A 16832-nucleotide genomic window follows, 5' to 3' on the forward strand; every position below is an offset into this window, starting at 1 on the left:
ATATTTTAAAAATATTTTTCCAGCATAATTTTAGAACTTTGATTAATTTTTTTTAACTTCTTGAACTTGGGGGCTGTAAATTTTTAGAATTAATGTTATTATTTTACTAGATAACTACAGCAGTTCAGCAGTGTTTTCAGTACTTTGAGTTGTGTGAAGCCATGAAAGTCCATGAGATTTTGAGTCATTCAAAGCATTGTGGTAAGTATTGTTTTCTTTGTTGCATACTTTTAAATATGATACCTTTTACTAATAGCTTAGTAACTTATTTTTTAACAGTCAGTAGCATGGTAAATTAGATCACTTCTGCTAAATTAAAATATTTTCACAAATTTAAAAGACACACCACAATGATGACTAATAACAGCTGTACATTTGAAATTAATGTATTAGCATATGGATCCCTACATATGTAGCTCTTCAATTTATGCTAGAGTATATGTCCTAGTCTGTTATTTTACAATACTATACTGCTCATTCTTTCCTCTAGTGTATTTAGTCATTAAATTGTCCTTTATACATTTTATGAGGAGGAACATTTCTGTAAAATACTGTTTTATTTCTGGATGCCCCACCCTGTGATTCCTATCTGCTTATCCTGTCTGAGCTAAAATACCCTAGATGTTTCATAATCTAGCCTTAGTCACTCTATTGAGTCTCAGGAATAATTAAAGTAAATCATCTCTGATAGTCAAGATTCTTCTGCATACCAATGTCTATACACTTTGTTAATCTTTTATCATTCTCTTATGTCACTTTAAGCAAATAGTAAGTTGTCTGAGAATATGAAGATCTTATTTTTTTATCCTTAGGTAAATTCTTTATCTAACTCAAGCAAGAAAAATAGTCAAAGACCAATAATTAGTGGGTTTCAAAACTAGTGTTTTGTAGTGGAGGGGGATGTACAGAAGCCAGAATTTATTTAAGATGAAAAGGCTAAATTTACATAAGGATAAGTTTGTATATCCTTTGTAAATTATGGATTTTTAAAGCTTCTTGATATTAAAATGTCATATCTAGTGCTTTTTTCCCCTCCCTATCTTTCTACTTTCTACTAGGGCATCATGACTTTGCTCTCTTCCCTGTCTAGTGAAGACCTGGAGTGCTTCATGCTTTTTTTTTTTTCTTTTTTGCCATTTCTTTCAAAAATCCTTGTTCTTGAGGGGGGAGGGGCAAGATGGCGGAAGAGTAGGGTCTCCAAATCACCTGTCCTCAACAAATTACCTAGAAAACCATCCAATCATCCTGAAAATCTACGAATTCGGCCTGAGATTTAAAGAGAGACCAGCTGGAATGCTACAGTGAGAAGAGTTCGCGCTTCTATCAAGGTAGGAAGATGGGGAAAAAGAAATAAAGAAACAAAAGGCCTCCAAGGGGGAGGGGCCCCGCGAGGAGCCGGGCTGAGGCCGGGGCGAGTGTCCCCAGGACAGGAGAGCCCCGGCCCGGAGGAGCAGGAGCTGCACCAACCTTCCCCGCGGCCTCCCGGGGAATTGGAGCAGGATCCCCAGAAAGGCGGGGATGCCCTCGGGCTCCCTGGGACAGTAACAGAGGAACTGTGCCCCGGGAGAGTGCGCCGAGCTCCCTAAGGGCTGCAGCGCTCGGCGGGACCCGTAGCAGCTCGGAGGGGCTCGGGCGGCGGCTCCGCGGAGGGGGCTGCGCGGCTCCCGGAGCAGCTCAGCGGCGGCGGTTCGGGCGGAGGAAGAAGCTCCGCGCGGAGGGGGCGGCGCGGCTCCGGGAACAGCTCGGAGGGGCTCGGGCGGCGGCTCCGCGGAGGGGGCTGCGGGGCGGGAGTGCGAATCCAACAGCGCAGGCGCCGGAGCACAGGGCGCCGGGACACAGCCCAGGATCCGGCCTCCCCCGGGACAGGCAGAGGCCGGGAGGGCCCAGGACAGCGAGGACGCTCCTGCCTGGAACTGAGCAGATCAGCGGCCCCGCCTGGGAGCCCCCAGGCCCTGCAGACGGAGAGCCCCGGAGCTACTGCGGGAGCTGACTCCAGGGTCCCAGAGCTGCCCCCGCCACTGTGGCTTCCTCCCGGGGCCTCACGGGGTAAACAACCCCCACTGAGCCCTGCACCAGGCAGGGGCAGAGCAGCTCCCCCAAGTGCTAACACGTGAGAATCAGCACAGCAGGCCCCTCCCCCAGAAGACCAAGGAGACTGACCAGTTTCAAGGGAGGACAAGGGACTTAAAGTATACAGAATTGGAAGATTCTCCCCCCGTGTTTTTTTTTTTTTTGTTTTTGTTTTTGTTTTGTTTTGTGCTTTTTTTTCTTTCTTTCTTCTTGATTTCTGATTGCTTCCCCCACCCCCCCCTTTTTTTTCTTTTTTCTCCTTTCTTTCTTTTTCTTTCTTTTTCTTCTCTTTTCCCCCTTTTTTTCTTTTTCTCTTTTCTTTCCTTCTCTCTCTTTTTCTCCTTTTCCCAATACAACTTGTTTTTGGCCACTCTGCACTGAGCAAAATGACTAGAAGCAAAACCTCACCTCAAAAAAAAGAATCAGAAACAGCCCTCGCTCCCACAGAGTTACAAAATATGGATTACAATTCAATGTCAGAAAGCCAATTCAGAAGCACTATTTTACAGCTACTGGTGGCTCTAGAAAAAACCATAAAGGACTCAAGAGACTTCATGACTGCAGAATTTAGATCCAATCAGGCAGAAATTAAAAATCAATTAAATGAGATGCAATCCAAGCTAGAAGTCCTAACGACGAGGCTTGACGAGGTGGAAGAACGAGTGAGTGACATAGAAGACAAGTTGATGGCAAAGAGGGAAACTGAGGAAAAAAGAGATAGGCAATTAAAAGACCATGAGGATAGATTAAGGGAAATAAATGACAGCCTGAGGAAGAAAAACCTACGTTTAATTGGGGTTCCCAAGGGCGCCGAAAGGGCCAGAGGGCCAGAATATGTATTTGAACAAATCCTAGCTGAAAACTTTCCGAATCTGGGAAGGGAAGCAGGCATTCAGATCCAGGAAATAGAGAGATCCCCCCCTAAAATCAACAAAAACCGTTCAACACCTCACATTTAATAGTGAAGCTTGCAAATTCCAAAGATAAGGAGAAGATCCTTAAAGCAGCAAGAGAAAAAAAGTCCCTGACTTTTATGGGGAGGAATATTAGGGTAACAGCAGACCTCTTCACAGAGACCTGGCAGGCCAGAAAGGGCTGGCAGGATATATTCAGGGTCCTAAATGAAAAGAACATGCAACCAAGAATACTTTGTCCAGCAAGGCTTTCATTCAAAATGGAAGGAGCGATAAAGAGCTTCCAAGACAGGCAGGAACTGAAAGAATATGTGACCTCCAAACCAGCTCTGCAAGAAATTTTAAGGGGGACTCTTAAAATTCCCCTTTAAGAAGAAGTTCAGTGGAACAATCCACAAAAACAAGGACTGAATAGATATGTTGACACTAAACTCATATCTATCAATAGTAACTCTGAACGTGAATGGGCTTAATGACCCCATCAAAAGGCACAGGGTTTCAGACTGGATAAAAAAGCAGGACCCATCTATTTGCTGTCTACAAGAGACTCATTTTAGACAGAAGGACACCTACAACCTGAAAATAAAAGGTTGGAGAACCATTTACTATTCAAATGGTCCTCAAAAGAAAGCAGGGGTTGCCATCCTTATATCAGATAAATTAAAATTTACCCCGAAGACTATAGTGAGAGATGAAGAGGGACACTATCTCATACTCAAAGGATCTATCCAACAAGAGGACTTAACAATCCTCAATATATATGCCCCGAATGTGGGAGCTGCCAAATATTTAAACCAATTAATAACCAAACTGAAGAAATACTTTGATAATAATACACTTATACTTGGTGACTTCAATTTAGCTCTCTCTATACTAGATAGGTCTTCTAAGCACAACATCTCCAAAGAAACGAGAGCTTTAAATGATACACTGGACCAGATGGATTTCACAGATATCTACAGAACTTTACATCCAAACTCAACTGAATACACATTCTTCTCAAGTGCACATGGAACTTTCTCCAGAATAGACCACATACTGGGTCACAAATCGGGTCTGAACCGATACCAAAAGATCGGGATAGTCCCCTGTATATTCTCAGACCATAATGCCTTGAAATTAGAACTTAATCACAACAAGAAGTTTGGAAGGACCACAAACACGTGGAGGTTAAGGACCATCCTGCTAAAAGATGAAGGGGTCAACCAGGAAATTAAGGAAGAATTAAAAAGATTCATGGAAACTAATGAGAATGAAGATACAACCGTTCAAAATCTTTGGGATGCAGCAAAAGCAGTCCTGAGGGGGAAATACATTGCAATACAAGCATCCATTCAAAAACTGGAAAGATCTCAAATTCAAAAGCTCACCTTACACATAAAGGAACTAGAGAAAAAGCAACAAATAGACCCCACCCCCAGCAGAAGAAGACAGTTAATTAAAATTCGAGCAGAACTCAATGATATCGAGACCAAAAGAACTGTGGAACAGATCAACAGAACCAGGAGTTGGTTCTTTGAAAGAATTAATAAGATAGATAAACCATTAGCCAACCTTATTAAAAAGAAGAGAGAGAAGACTCAAATTTAATAAAATCATGAATGAGAAAGGAGAGATCACTACCAACACCAAGGAAATACAAACGATTTTAAAAACATTATGAACAGCTGTATGCCAATAAATTAGGAAATCTAGAAGAAATGGACGCATTCCTGGAAAGCCACAAACTACCAAAACTGGAGCAGGAAGAAATAGAAAACCTGAACAGGCCAATAACCAGGGAGGAAATTGAAGCAGTCATCAAAACCCTCCCAAGACACAAGAGTCCAGGGCCAGATGGCTTCCCAGGGGAATTCTATCAAACGTTCAAAGAAGAAATCATACCTATTCTACTAAAGCTGTTTGGAAAGATAGAAAGAGATGGAGTACTTCCAAATTCGTTCTATGAGGCCAGCATCACCTTAATTCCGAAACCAGACAAAGACCCCACCAAAAAGGAGAATTACAGACCAATATCCCTGATGAACATGGATGCAAAAATTCTCAACAAGATACTAGCCAATAGGATCCAACAACACATTAAGAAAATTATTCACCATGACCAAGCAGGATTTATCCCCGGGACACAAGGCTGGTTCAACACTCGTAAAACCATCAATGTGATTCATCATATCAGCAAGAGAAAAACCAAGAACCATATGATCCTCTCATTAGATGCAGAGAAAGCATTTGACAAAATACAGCATCCATTCCTGATCAAAACCCTTCAGAGTGTTGGGATAGAGGGAACTTTCCTCGACATCTTAAAAGCCATTTATGAAAAGCCCACAGCAAATATCATTCTCAATGGGGAAGCACTGGGAGCCTTTCCCTTAAGATCAGGAACAAGACAGGGATGTCCACTCTCACCACTGCTGTTCAACATAGTTCTGGAAGTCCTCGCCTCAGCAATCAGACAACAAAAAGACATTAAAGGCATTCAAATTGGCAAAGAAGAAGTCAAACTCTCCCTCTTCGCCGATGACATGATACTCTACATAGAAAACCCAAAAGCCTCCACCCCAAGATTGCTAGAACTCATACAGCAATTTGGTAGCATGGCAGGATACAAAATCAATGCCCAGAAATCAATGGCATTTCTTTACACTAACAATGAGACTGAAGAAAGAGAAATTAAGGAGTCAATCCCATTTACAATTGCACCCAAAAGCATAAGATACCTAGGAATAAACCTAACCAAAGAGGTAAAAGATCTATACCCTAAAAACTATAGAACACTTCTGAAAGAAATTGAGGAAGACACAAAGAGATGGAAAAATATTCCATGCTCATGGATTGGCAGAATTAATATTGTAAAAATGTCAATGTTACCCAGGGCAATTTACACGTTTAATGCAATCCCTATCAAAATACCATGGACTTTCTTCAGAGAGTTAGAACAACTTATTTTAAGATTTGTGTGGAATCAGAAAAGACCCCGAATAGCCAGGGGAATTTTAAAAAAGAAAACCATAGCTGGGGGCATCACAATGCCAGATTTCAGGTTGTACTACAAAGCTGTGGTCATCAAGACAGTGTGGTACTGGCACAAAAACAGACACATAGATCAATGGAACAGAATAGAGAACCTAGAAGTGGACCCTGAAATGTATGGTCATCTAATATTCGATAAAGGAGGAAAGACTATCCATTGGAAGAAAGACAGTCTCTTCAATAAATGGTGTTGGGAAAATTGGACATCCACATGCAGAAGAATGAAACTGGACCACTCTCTTTCACCATACACAAAGATAAACTCAAAATGGATGAGAGATCTAAATGTGAGACAAGAGTCCATCAAAATCCTAGAGGAGAACACAGGCAACACCCTTTTTGAACTCGGCCACAGTAACTTCTTGCAAGATACATCCACAAAGGCAAAAGAAACAAAAGCAAAAATGAACTATTGGGACTTCATCAAGATAAGAAGCTTTTGCACAGCAAAGGATACAGTCAACAAAACTCAAAGACAACCTACAGAATGGGAGAAGATATTTGCAAACGACATATCAGATAAAGGGCTAGTTTCCAAAATCTATAAAGAACTTATTAAACTCAACACCAAAGAAAGAAACAATCCAATCATGAAATGGGCAAAAGACATGAAGAGAAATCTCACAGAGGAAGACATGGACATGGCCAACATGCACATGAGAAAATGCTCTGCATCACTTGCCATCAGGGAAATACAAATCAAAACCACAATGAGATACCACCTCACACCAATGAGAATGGGGAAAATTAACAAGGCAGGAAACAACAGATGTTGGAGAGGATGCGGAGAAAAGGGAACCCTCTTGCACTGTTGGTGGGAATGTGAACTGGTGCAGCCACTCTGGAAAACTGTGGGAGGTTCCTCAAAGAGTTAAAAATAGACCTGCCCTACGACCCAGCAATTGCACTGTTGGGGATTTACCCCAAAGATTCAGATGCAATGAAACGTCGGGACACCTGCACCCCGATGTTTCTAGCAGCAATGTCCACGATAGCCAAACTGTGGAAGGAGCCTTGGTGTCCATTGAAAGATGAATGGATAAAGAAGATGTGGTTTATGTATACAATGGAATATTACTCAGCAATTAGAAATGACAAATACCCACCATTTGCCTCAATGTGGATGGAACTGGAGGGTATTATGCTGAGTGAAATAAGTCAATCGGAGAAGGACAAACAGTGTATGTTCTCATTCATTTGGGGAATATGAATAATAGTGAAAGGGAATATAAAGGAAGGGAAAAGAAATGTTGGGAAATATCAGGAAGGGAGACAGAACATAAAGACTCCTAACTCGGGGAAATGAACTAGGGGTGGTGGAAGGGGAGGAGGGCGGGTGTTGGAGGGGAATGGGTGACGGGCACTGAGGTGGACACTTGACGGGATGAGCACTGGGTGTTTTTCTGTATGTTGGTAAATTGAACACCAATAAAAATTAATTAAAAAAAAAATCCTTGTTCTTTCTTTTTCATTTCAGAGTTTCCTGTCTGCAGTGTCTTTTCTTTAGATCAATTCAGTCTCTCATCCTCTCTGGTCTTCGGGAAATTGAGTAGGGAGCATGTGTAAGGCAATTAGTGCTCATACCTACTTTTCTAAAAATAGCAGCTGTGTTATATCCCCTTAGATAGTCTTTCTTCAGTGTCCACAACAGCTATTGCAAGCTTTCACCTGTCTTACCAAGGGCCTTGCTTTGCCTTGGCCCACTTTTCTCTCAAGAGGAGAACTTGCATCCTACTGAACTAAGAAAAGTGGAACTTTGCAGATATGAATTCCCCAAATGTCCTGCTTCTGAGCACGCAGATGCTTGTTTTTATGCGTTTATCAATATGCCTTTTCTCTGGGCTGCACTAAAGAGGTATTCTCTTCCAGATTGATTTTTGTTCTTGATTTTGTTCACCTCTGGCATTCTTTGGGTTTTGTTTCCATTTTAGAACTAGGACATGGCTTCACTTGCTATTGTGTCTCCCTTTCTGTTGGTATTTCTCCTGCATCTTCTGAACCTCCTTGTGTATCTTTCAAAGAAAGACCTGAACCAGTACACATGTATTTTTACCTCTTTGCTTTCCTGCATAGAAAACTCTTCTAAGCATCCTAAATACACCCAGGCCCCATTTCTTTACTACTTATTCACTATTCAACAACAGAAATGAGGCATTTTCTAGTGCTCCATGATCTTCCCATTATCAACTTCGCCTCTTTCTTGTCCTAATAATACAGTCTTTGTCTCTGTTGATCCTTCCTCTCATCTTCATTGTACCATTCTTTTTTTTTGGATTCTCTCATTCGAATGAGGAATCCTCGTTTTGTTGGAAAAGCTCTTTTCTATGTATGTATGTACTCACAAGGGTTGTGACCTTTTTTTCTTACCTTAGTCTACCTGTTGTCTCTTGGGGGAATCCATTTACTTTCATGGTTTAAAATTATATATATGTGTATGGTGACTGAAATTCTTAAGTCTGCCACTTTTCAGTATTCCCGATCCATATACCCGTATCATACTTAGACTATTTGACTGAGTGCTCCATGGGCACTTGAATATCTCTTTGTTCTTCTCCATTCTTGTTGCTGTGCTTTTGCTCGTGATTTTTTTTTTTTTAAGATTTTATTTATTTATTCATGAGAAACAGAGAGGAGAGAGAGGCAGAGACACAGGCAGAGGGAGAAGCAGGCTCCATGCAGTCGATCCGGGGTCTCCAGGATCATACCCTGGGCTGAAGGTGGCGCTAAACCGCTGAGCCACCTGGGCTCCCCTGCTTGTGATCTTTTTAGTCTTATTTCAGGCCTTTACCTTCTTCCATGCTACCATCAAGGTTAGTTTTTCACATGCATGTTTGATTACTTTCATGCTTACAACCCTTTAATATCATTTCAGTCACCTCTACAGTAAAATCCATATTCCTTCTGCAGCTTAGTCCTCTGTGGTCTGCCCCTGCTACCCTCTACCCTCTTGTCTTTGCCACTTGTCTTCCTCAAGTTCTAGTCATACCAGACTAATTGCCATACTCTAAATTGGAATCCCAGTTTCATGCTTCTTACTGGTTTTTGACACCAGCAAATAGTTCATGGTCTTAGATAAAACAGGTTCTCAATAGATCTTGAATGTATGGATGAATGGTATATATTAGGTGTGTATATATTTTACAGATTCTAATTTCATTTGCTAACATGGTTATAAATACAGTCTTTTATAGTATTGACTTTTAATGGGTAGAATTAAACAGTAATATTTTCTATTGACTTCCTCCCTTATTTTTGAAGTTCCTCTTAAAAACAAATACCTCTGACAATCTTACATTGTTTTAGAACGAATACTTAGTTTTGTGATGAATGCTTTTCCCTGAGCTTAAATTTTGTGATGAATGCTTTTCCCCAGAGATTTAGGTGTTACAGGATCTTAGGAAAGGTAATTAACTTTTTTTTTTTCCCAACACCAACAGAGTCTTCATTACAGGCTGCAACGTTGTTTAATATTCAGAAGGAAATGAAGATAGGTACTATCTAAAATATAGTAACATTAAAATAAATGTATTTGTTTGCTTCTCTTTTAAGGGAATAAACAGAAAACCTTCTTCTATTCAGGACAAGAATTACAATATATTTATTTCATTCACTCACTGTGCCTTTTAGGAAGATTATTGATTTATACACAGGGCAGACGGCTATTTCCCGTAAAATTGAAGAATAGAAAAGGTAAGTACAATTAGGAGAAATGAGTATGTTCAGTTAGGTAAGATTTGTGTGCTGTGAATTACTAAACTTTGGAGGTTTTGCATGATCTCTTCTAAGATACTTAGTTGACATACCTTTTAGTCTACTGATGGCTTGTACACATTGAAGTATTATATTTGCTTTTATCAGTATGTGCTTTTTTCCTGTATGTTTTCTATTCATCCAGCCTTTAATGCTTTCCTTATTTTTCCATATCTCAAAATCCTAGACATACTAAACAATCTGGATCTGGATTCAGAACTAGAAGACCTTATTTAAATTATAGTTCCCTTATAAACTGGCTGTGACCTTTTAGGCAAATCACTTAACTGTTGTTTTTTTTTAATCTACAAAAGTGGAATAATATCACTGATACTGAACTCATACAGTTTTTGTGGTGATCATAGATACAGTGTCAGAATACTGTTTTATAAACTGCCAAGCCTTGTACCATTTGATATATTACTGTTACCCTAAGTCCTATTTTTTAGAGTTTCCCCCATCAAATTTCAGCATATAGTATTATTTTTTTTTGCCTCCCTTAAAACTTTAAATTTATACTAGAAATACAGTCTAGGGATCAGCAAACTTTTTCCATAGTAAGTGTTTTTGGTTTTGTGGGCCACACACTGTCTCTGTTGCATATCCTTTGTATTTGTGTATTCATGTGCTCGTGTGTGCAAAAGAGTTATCACAGCAGGCATGAGACTGTTATCCTTAGGAAGGCCTGCTTGCAAGGTTGCGTTTAGCTGGGATCTGGACACTTGGATTTCTCACTCCTCCTAGAACTGATAAGAGTGGTTCACTAGGCCTACCAAAGTTGTACACACAGCAGTTTACATTGAATACTTGCTTTCCTTCTGGGAGCCTGAAATCTTGATATATGGTAGGCAGAAAGTGCTTATGTCATCAGCCCCCAGTAAAAATCTTGGACACTGAGTCTCTAAGGAGCTTCTTGATAGCCAGCATTTCACACGTGTTGTCACAGTTTGTTGCTAGAAGAATTAAGTGTATTTTGTGTGACTCCCCGGGAAAGGACCCTTGGACACTTGTACCTGGTTTGTTCTGGATTTCACCAGTCATTGTGTCTGGGTATGGTTTGGGGGACCCTTGACACTCTTTACACACCTTTAAAAATGTAAAACAAAACACTTTTATCTTGCAGTCGTTTCATAATTAGGCCATAATTGCTATAGTTTGCCAATCATGTTATGGAGTGTCTTCATTTTGAACACTTGTGCTATTTCCTAGTTGTTTTACTTAAGTCTTTCTCCTCATTTATGCTGTGACTTCCATAACAAAAACTGTTTTATGTACTTGTATATCCTGTGATTGTGTAATTCTAGGCATAATGAGCATTTAGAGTAGACTTTCAAGAAAAGAGCTGCCATTTTATAGGATGTTGTTGAACTTTACAGAAATAGATTAATAAATATTTGTGATGTTATTGCAGGTATTGAATTGAAGTTTATATGTCTGTCATCTGTAATTTAGCACTTTATGTTGACTTTTAACATCAACTTTTTGGCCTATCAAATGTCACGGGTCATCTCGAAACTCAGTTTTGGGAGCCGTATTCTACGATATTAACATAAGTCAACACTTACCTCTAAGTTTCACGTGTTTTCACCAGAATCTTGATGTAAAGATTCTGTAGCAGGGGTTTGTAAATTAAAATCAATGGGCCAAATCTGGTACTGTTTGTGTGGCTTGTCAGTTAGTTGCTGGAAAAAATTACAAAGCTATTTTGTGACATGTGGAATAAGATTAAAATTTTGGTGTATGTAAAGTCTTATTGAAAGACTGCCATACTTGTTCATTTGTAAATTGCCTATAGTTACTTTAGTAACTGTTACTAAAGTTACTTTTGTAACTTTGTGACAACATCAGAGTTAAGTATTTGTAACAGAAACAAATAATTTGGCTACTACTAAGCCTAAAATATTTCTTAGAAGAAATTTGACACCTCTTGTACATTTCCATTTAGATAAATTGGCTGGAACAGCATATAAGCCTGAATTTTATCGTTTCTAATAAGCTCACAGCCCTGATGAGATTCTTAGATCTTCCTGTCATAGGTTTATATCAACTGATGGGTCCACCATAAGTGGTAAAGTTACACCTGTGTGTAGCACCTGCTGACGTTACTGTCCTTGCCACCTTTTAACTTCCCATGTCTAATTTGTTTTCATTTGGTTCCAGCCCCCTTCACCCTAATTTTACCACAGTGTCTAAAAAATCGGGAGAATGGGAAGCTCAGTTAAATTTTTCTAAGTTGTAAGTATATACTAGAAAATAATCTTCTTTTTTCCTTTTCGAAGATTTAGTATCCCTTACAGATCTTCTGGTTCTGTTTACCCAACTTATCTATTACTCACCAAGTTGTCCAAAGATGACATCACCTGCACATTTAGGTAATTTTGCTTCTATTTTAAATAGTGTAATAGAAAACATCTAAAAATACTTAATATTCCATTGTCTAGATGTTTTGAGTGACTGACCTAGTTTGGTAAAGAGGATTCCTAAGATGCAATATTATTCATAACAAATTACATTGGTCCTAGAAGTAAACCATGAAATTTAATTTTGTTCATTGATGTTTTAAGATGTTCCCAATTTACTAGCTTTTATGTAGAATCAATTTTGCTGAGAATTTTAATGTTCTTAAGATCAAGATGTTCTTAAGAAATGCTATTAAGGGAAATTTGATTGATAGGTAGTAATGTGTTCTTTCTTGCAGTTTTATGCTTTATACTTGCCTGATGCTTTGATCAGCCTGCTTATTTTACCTCACATCCAAAACTTCAGATCCTCTCTCATTAAAGAATAAGGCAAAAACAAAAGCTTCATGTTTTTCAGTATAATGACTTTTAGTCTTTAGCAGTTGGCTAGCTTATAAAAAATAGTTTAAAATATTAACATTTAAAAGAACTTATACTTTTCCCTCTGAATATTAATGAAAGTTTACAAAGTAAAACATTTTAATAACAAACACTCCCATATTCTATAGATTCATAGTCTTCTAAAACTGGAAGTTATCTTAGAAATGCTGGCAAAATTCTGAGAAGAATTCAAGTGAATTAAAGAAAAAAAGTAGTTTGGGCCATAAATAGTAGTGATATATCCATCTGTCAATCGGCATGTTTTATTTATGTAATTATAACAGCTTATTAGTCTTAACAATGGCTCTTAAACTTCTTTCTGCCTTTATAGCATTTCCATGTATAAATATGTAGTTTAGGTCCTCTTGCTATATGCTCTGATAACATACTATGCTTCCTTTGTAAAAAATGTTCCCTCTTATAATTGTGTGTCAGTGTCTTGTTTTACCATCTAGTGGACTGTTTTTTAATTTTCTTTGTCTTAGTTACTTCTATTATAGTACTAGCACAGTGTCTGGCACATAGTAAGTACTCAGAAGTAGATAAAAAAATGGGTGAATGAATGAATGGACATATGCTCATTGGTAGTATCTCTCATTGCAAAGAGGGTTTGGAACTGGTTGAAGAGATCACTTTTTTCTCCATTTTCTTTTTGTCAAGTATTGACTTAAAGTCTTAGTGTGTTCTTGGAGTATAGAATAATGTAAGCTAAATTAAGAACTTTGGTATTACTCTTAATATTATATCTTACAACCATAAGCTGCTAACTTTTTGATTCCTTACTTTCTTGTAAAACACTATTTTGTGAGTGTATTAGGTCAAATAACCTGAAAATATATTAATTTATGAAACCGAAAATATCACACTGATTTTAGTGACTATTCCCTGTGTTACATTTATTTATATTTGTGTTTCCCTATATATATTTTAAAAGAAAGTCTTTACAATGCTCATTCATTTCACCAGTTTTATGGTAATACAAAAAATGGTATATTAGTCTTAAAGGAGCTTTCATCTTTTTTGCCTTTTTGACCATCATTTATTTTACTTTCATTTTGTACCAGGCCGAACACTTGAATACATATATATTTTTTAAAGATTTATTTATTTATGGTAGAGTGTGTGTGCCTGCGTGTATATCCAATTGCTGGGGGCGGGGCACAAGGAGAAGAAGAGAGAAACGCATGCAGATTCACTGTTGAGTGTGGAGCCCAATGTGGGGCTCCATCTCATGACCCCAAGGTTGTGACCTGAGCTGAATTCAAGAGTCAGATGCCCAACTGAGACACCTGGGTGCCCCAAATACATATTTTAAGAAAAGGAAAAAGTGAATGCGAGTAAGTGTTTCTGGGAGGAGAAAAGTTATAAATTTGCTTCAAATTGTATCTTCACTGTTAAGCAGTGACTTAATGTCAAACAGTGAATGATCTGTTGTTTCTCAGCATTCAGATTTGTTATTTACTTTTTAAAAAAATTGACTTGAGTATATTTTAAGCTTAATTGATTTCCCCATAAATTTCAGGTTATTATTTAACAATACCTCATCTTTTGGGCAATTTGTTGTATGATTTTTTTTTTTCCTATTTAACCTTAATATTGAGCTTTTTTAGAACAACAATGGCTAACTCATAAATAAGATATATTGAGGATATATTGAGTTCTTAATGTTTAAAATTTTAATTTCTAAAAGTACTTATTTATCAGATAATTACTCTCCTGCAAGTATGGTGACTGAAGTTCTTCAGATACTCTGTGATCAAAAAGAGTGTGCAGTCGAATGCCTATATAATAATACTGTGATTGAGGCACTTCTTCAGCCTATTCATAATTTAATGAAAGAAACCAAGGTTGGTATTTACTAAAGAGAGTTTCTTAATTGGGTATTAGGGAATATTCAGGGGGACTTTGTTTCTAAATTTGATGTATTTGAAATAGTTATTATACTATCTTTCCATGTATGAATGTATTTTATGCTGACATAGATTTTTATTTACTGTTAGATCATAGTTTATGTAGTCAATTGATTTGTTATTGACAATGTAGGGGGACAATACAAACAATTTTTTTCCTATGATTTTGAGGATTGAGAGAAGTTATTAAGATATTTGTCTTGCACATATAATATTTCCTGTGAATTTTCTTATTTGTTTTAATAGTAATTTTATGGCCTTTACATTATTTTTCTGAAGTCAACTCTGTTTTGTATGAAGAACTAGTTTTTTAGAAAAAACCTTATATGTATGTTCAGAACTGGGATGTTTATGTCTCTTTACAGTTTGTATGGCCTGTTTCTTTATATTATATAATTTAATCCTTACAAATGAGGCTGAAAGAAGTGGATTTCTCAGGGGCAGATATTTAATAGGTGGCAGAGTTGATAACACTACTTGCACTGCTGTCTGTTCATTTCTACGACTTAAGCTTTGGGGAATGACTTAAATCTTAATAGGCTAAAGGTTTTGCCTTTCCACGTGTGTGTTTTGTAGTATTTTTACTGTTTTCATCTCCACTTAATGGGCTGGGCAGCTGTTCACGCCATCATATGGTCATTATTCATTGCTCATTCAGAAAACAGCGTTTATCTGAATGTGGTACAAAGTATGGAATTCTAGGAAATTAAAGGGAGATAATTTTGATTTCATGATTAGCCTTAGGAAGATAATAGAGAAGAACCAACAGAATTCCTAATACAGTTTAATATAATAGAATGCCATGATGTCAATAGTAATATGAAATATGAACCATTTACCATGTTTGAGAAATGTGCTCTTGGACTTTGTTTCAGAGTTATTTTTGCTTTCATATATATTTAACTTTTTATCTTCTTGTGGCTTCTTTCCTTTATCTATAAATATACCTGAATCTGTCTCATAGTTGGGATAAAAGAAGCTCTTGATCATCCAATGCACATCTTAGTTACCACCTAATACCTGATCTTTTTAATGATAAGCTTTTAATTATGCACGACTGCCATAGTTGTCCTGGCTCCCTCTATAGTTGTCCTGGCTCCCTCTATTCTGTCATGTTTCAAAACATTGCGTTATCATCTTACTTCCATTACATCCTTGATGCTGCTTTGATTGCTGTTGCTTGTAACTTGCTACACCTGTAACTAGTAACCACTTTAGAGACTATTATCGACTGATTAACACCGTAGACAACTTCTAAAATTGTTTACCTGGCTTTCCTGAATTCCTATATATTTTGTACCTTCCCTTTCTTTCTTCTTCTTCTTTTTTTTTTTTTTTAAAGATTTATTTATTTATATATTCATGATAGAGAGAGAGAGACAGAGAGCAGGCTCCACGCCAGGAGCCTGACGCGGGACTCGATCCTGGGACTCCAGGATCGCACCCTGGGCCAAAGGCAGGCGCTAAACCGCTGAGCCACCCAGGGATCCCTGTACCTTCCCTTTCTAAGCATTCTTTTTCTCTCACCTATGAGGGCTTCCCTTTCCTGCTGTCTTCAGTGAGTCACAACTTGGTTCACTCTTCTCTCAGTATGCATTTCCTAGGTGACTTCCTCCAGTTCTGAAAATTAGATGTATAGTTAACTTCTAAATTTAGATCTCTTTAGCTCCAGATTTGTCATTAGATGCTTGCTGAACACCTTTTTGAGTTATTCCATGAACAAATCAAACTCAGTTTTTAAAACAATAGTTTTTGATTTGTCACTTTTCAAATCTTTTCTTTTCTTTTCTCTCTCTCTCTCTCTCTTTTTTTTTTTTTTTGCTCCTTCATCACATTTCCCTGTGTGATGAGTAGGAATGCTGTTCATCTAGGCTTCTTCCTCATTTTCTTTATTCCATTTATAATTAAGCCCTATAGACTTGTTAAGTCCTATACACTTGTTCTCCTGTGCCTCTCTTAGATCCATGTATGTCTTTTAATCCCATTTGCTACCGATTTTATTTTAGCTCTAATAATTCCTTGCTTGGAATATTGAAATAATTTTATTTTTTTAGTCTTTTACTTTTCTGGCCTGTCTGCTGTCTCGTCACTAAGGCTGTCACAGTACTTTCCTGCTTGTTGCCTGCTAGATAAAGATGTCTAGTTAAAAAGTCTGAAATTTATCAACTTCTCTGTTATATTCTATGTATTTTTCCCATTTTACCCCATGTATTTCATTTATAACAGATTCTTTGCATTTTTTGAACAAGGTTATAAGATTTCCCTATGTTTGCATACTTTTCCCACCCTGGAAAGTCTTGGTCTAAGTGAAAAAT

At 37.8% G+C, this 16832-nt stretch overlaps 1 protein-coding gene across 2 annotated transcripts in view; it reads left to right on the plus strand.

Moving 5' to 3' along the window:
* The window catches only part of TBC1D32 (TBC1 domain family member 32), a 206466-nt gene that overhangs the window by 41436 nt on the left and 148198 nt on the right, over positions 1 to 16832 (plus strand). For both annotated transcript variants that reach the window (XM_072765188.1, XM_072765193.1), the window contains 4 exons: positions 111 to 201; positions 9567 to 9707; positions 12047 to 12139; positions 14312 to 14454. In XM_072765188.1, the coding sequence (XP_072621289.1) occupies positions 111 to 201; positions 9567 to 9707; positions 12047 to 12139; positions 14312 to 14454 (468 nt within the window). The remainder of the gene's footprint in view (positions 1 to 110; positions 202 to 9566; positions 9708 to 12046; positions 12140 to 14311; positions 14455 to 16832) is intronic.

The sequence above is a fragment of the Vulpes vulpes genome, chromosome 1 (assembly GCF_048418805.1).
Source record: "Vulpes vulpes isolate BD-2025 chromosome 1, VulVul3, whole genome shotgun sequence".
Classification (NCBI taxonomy): Eukaryota; Metazoa; Chordata; class Mammalia; order Carnivora; family Canidae; genus Vulpes; species Vulpes vulpes.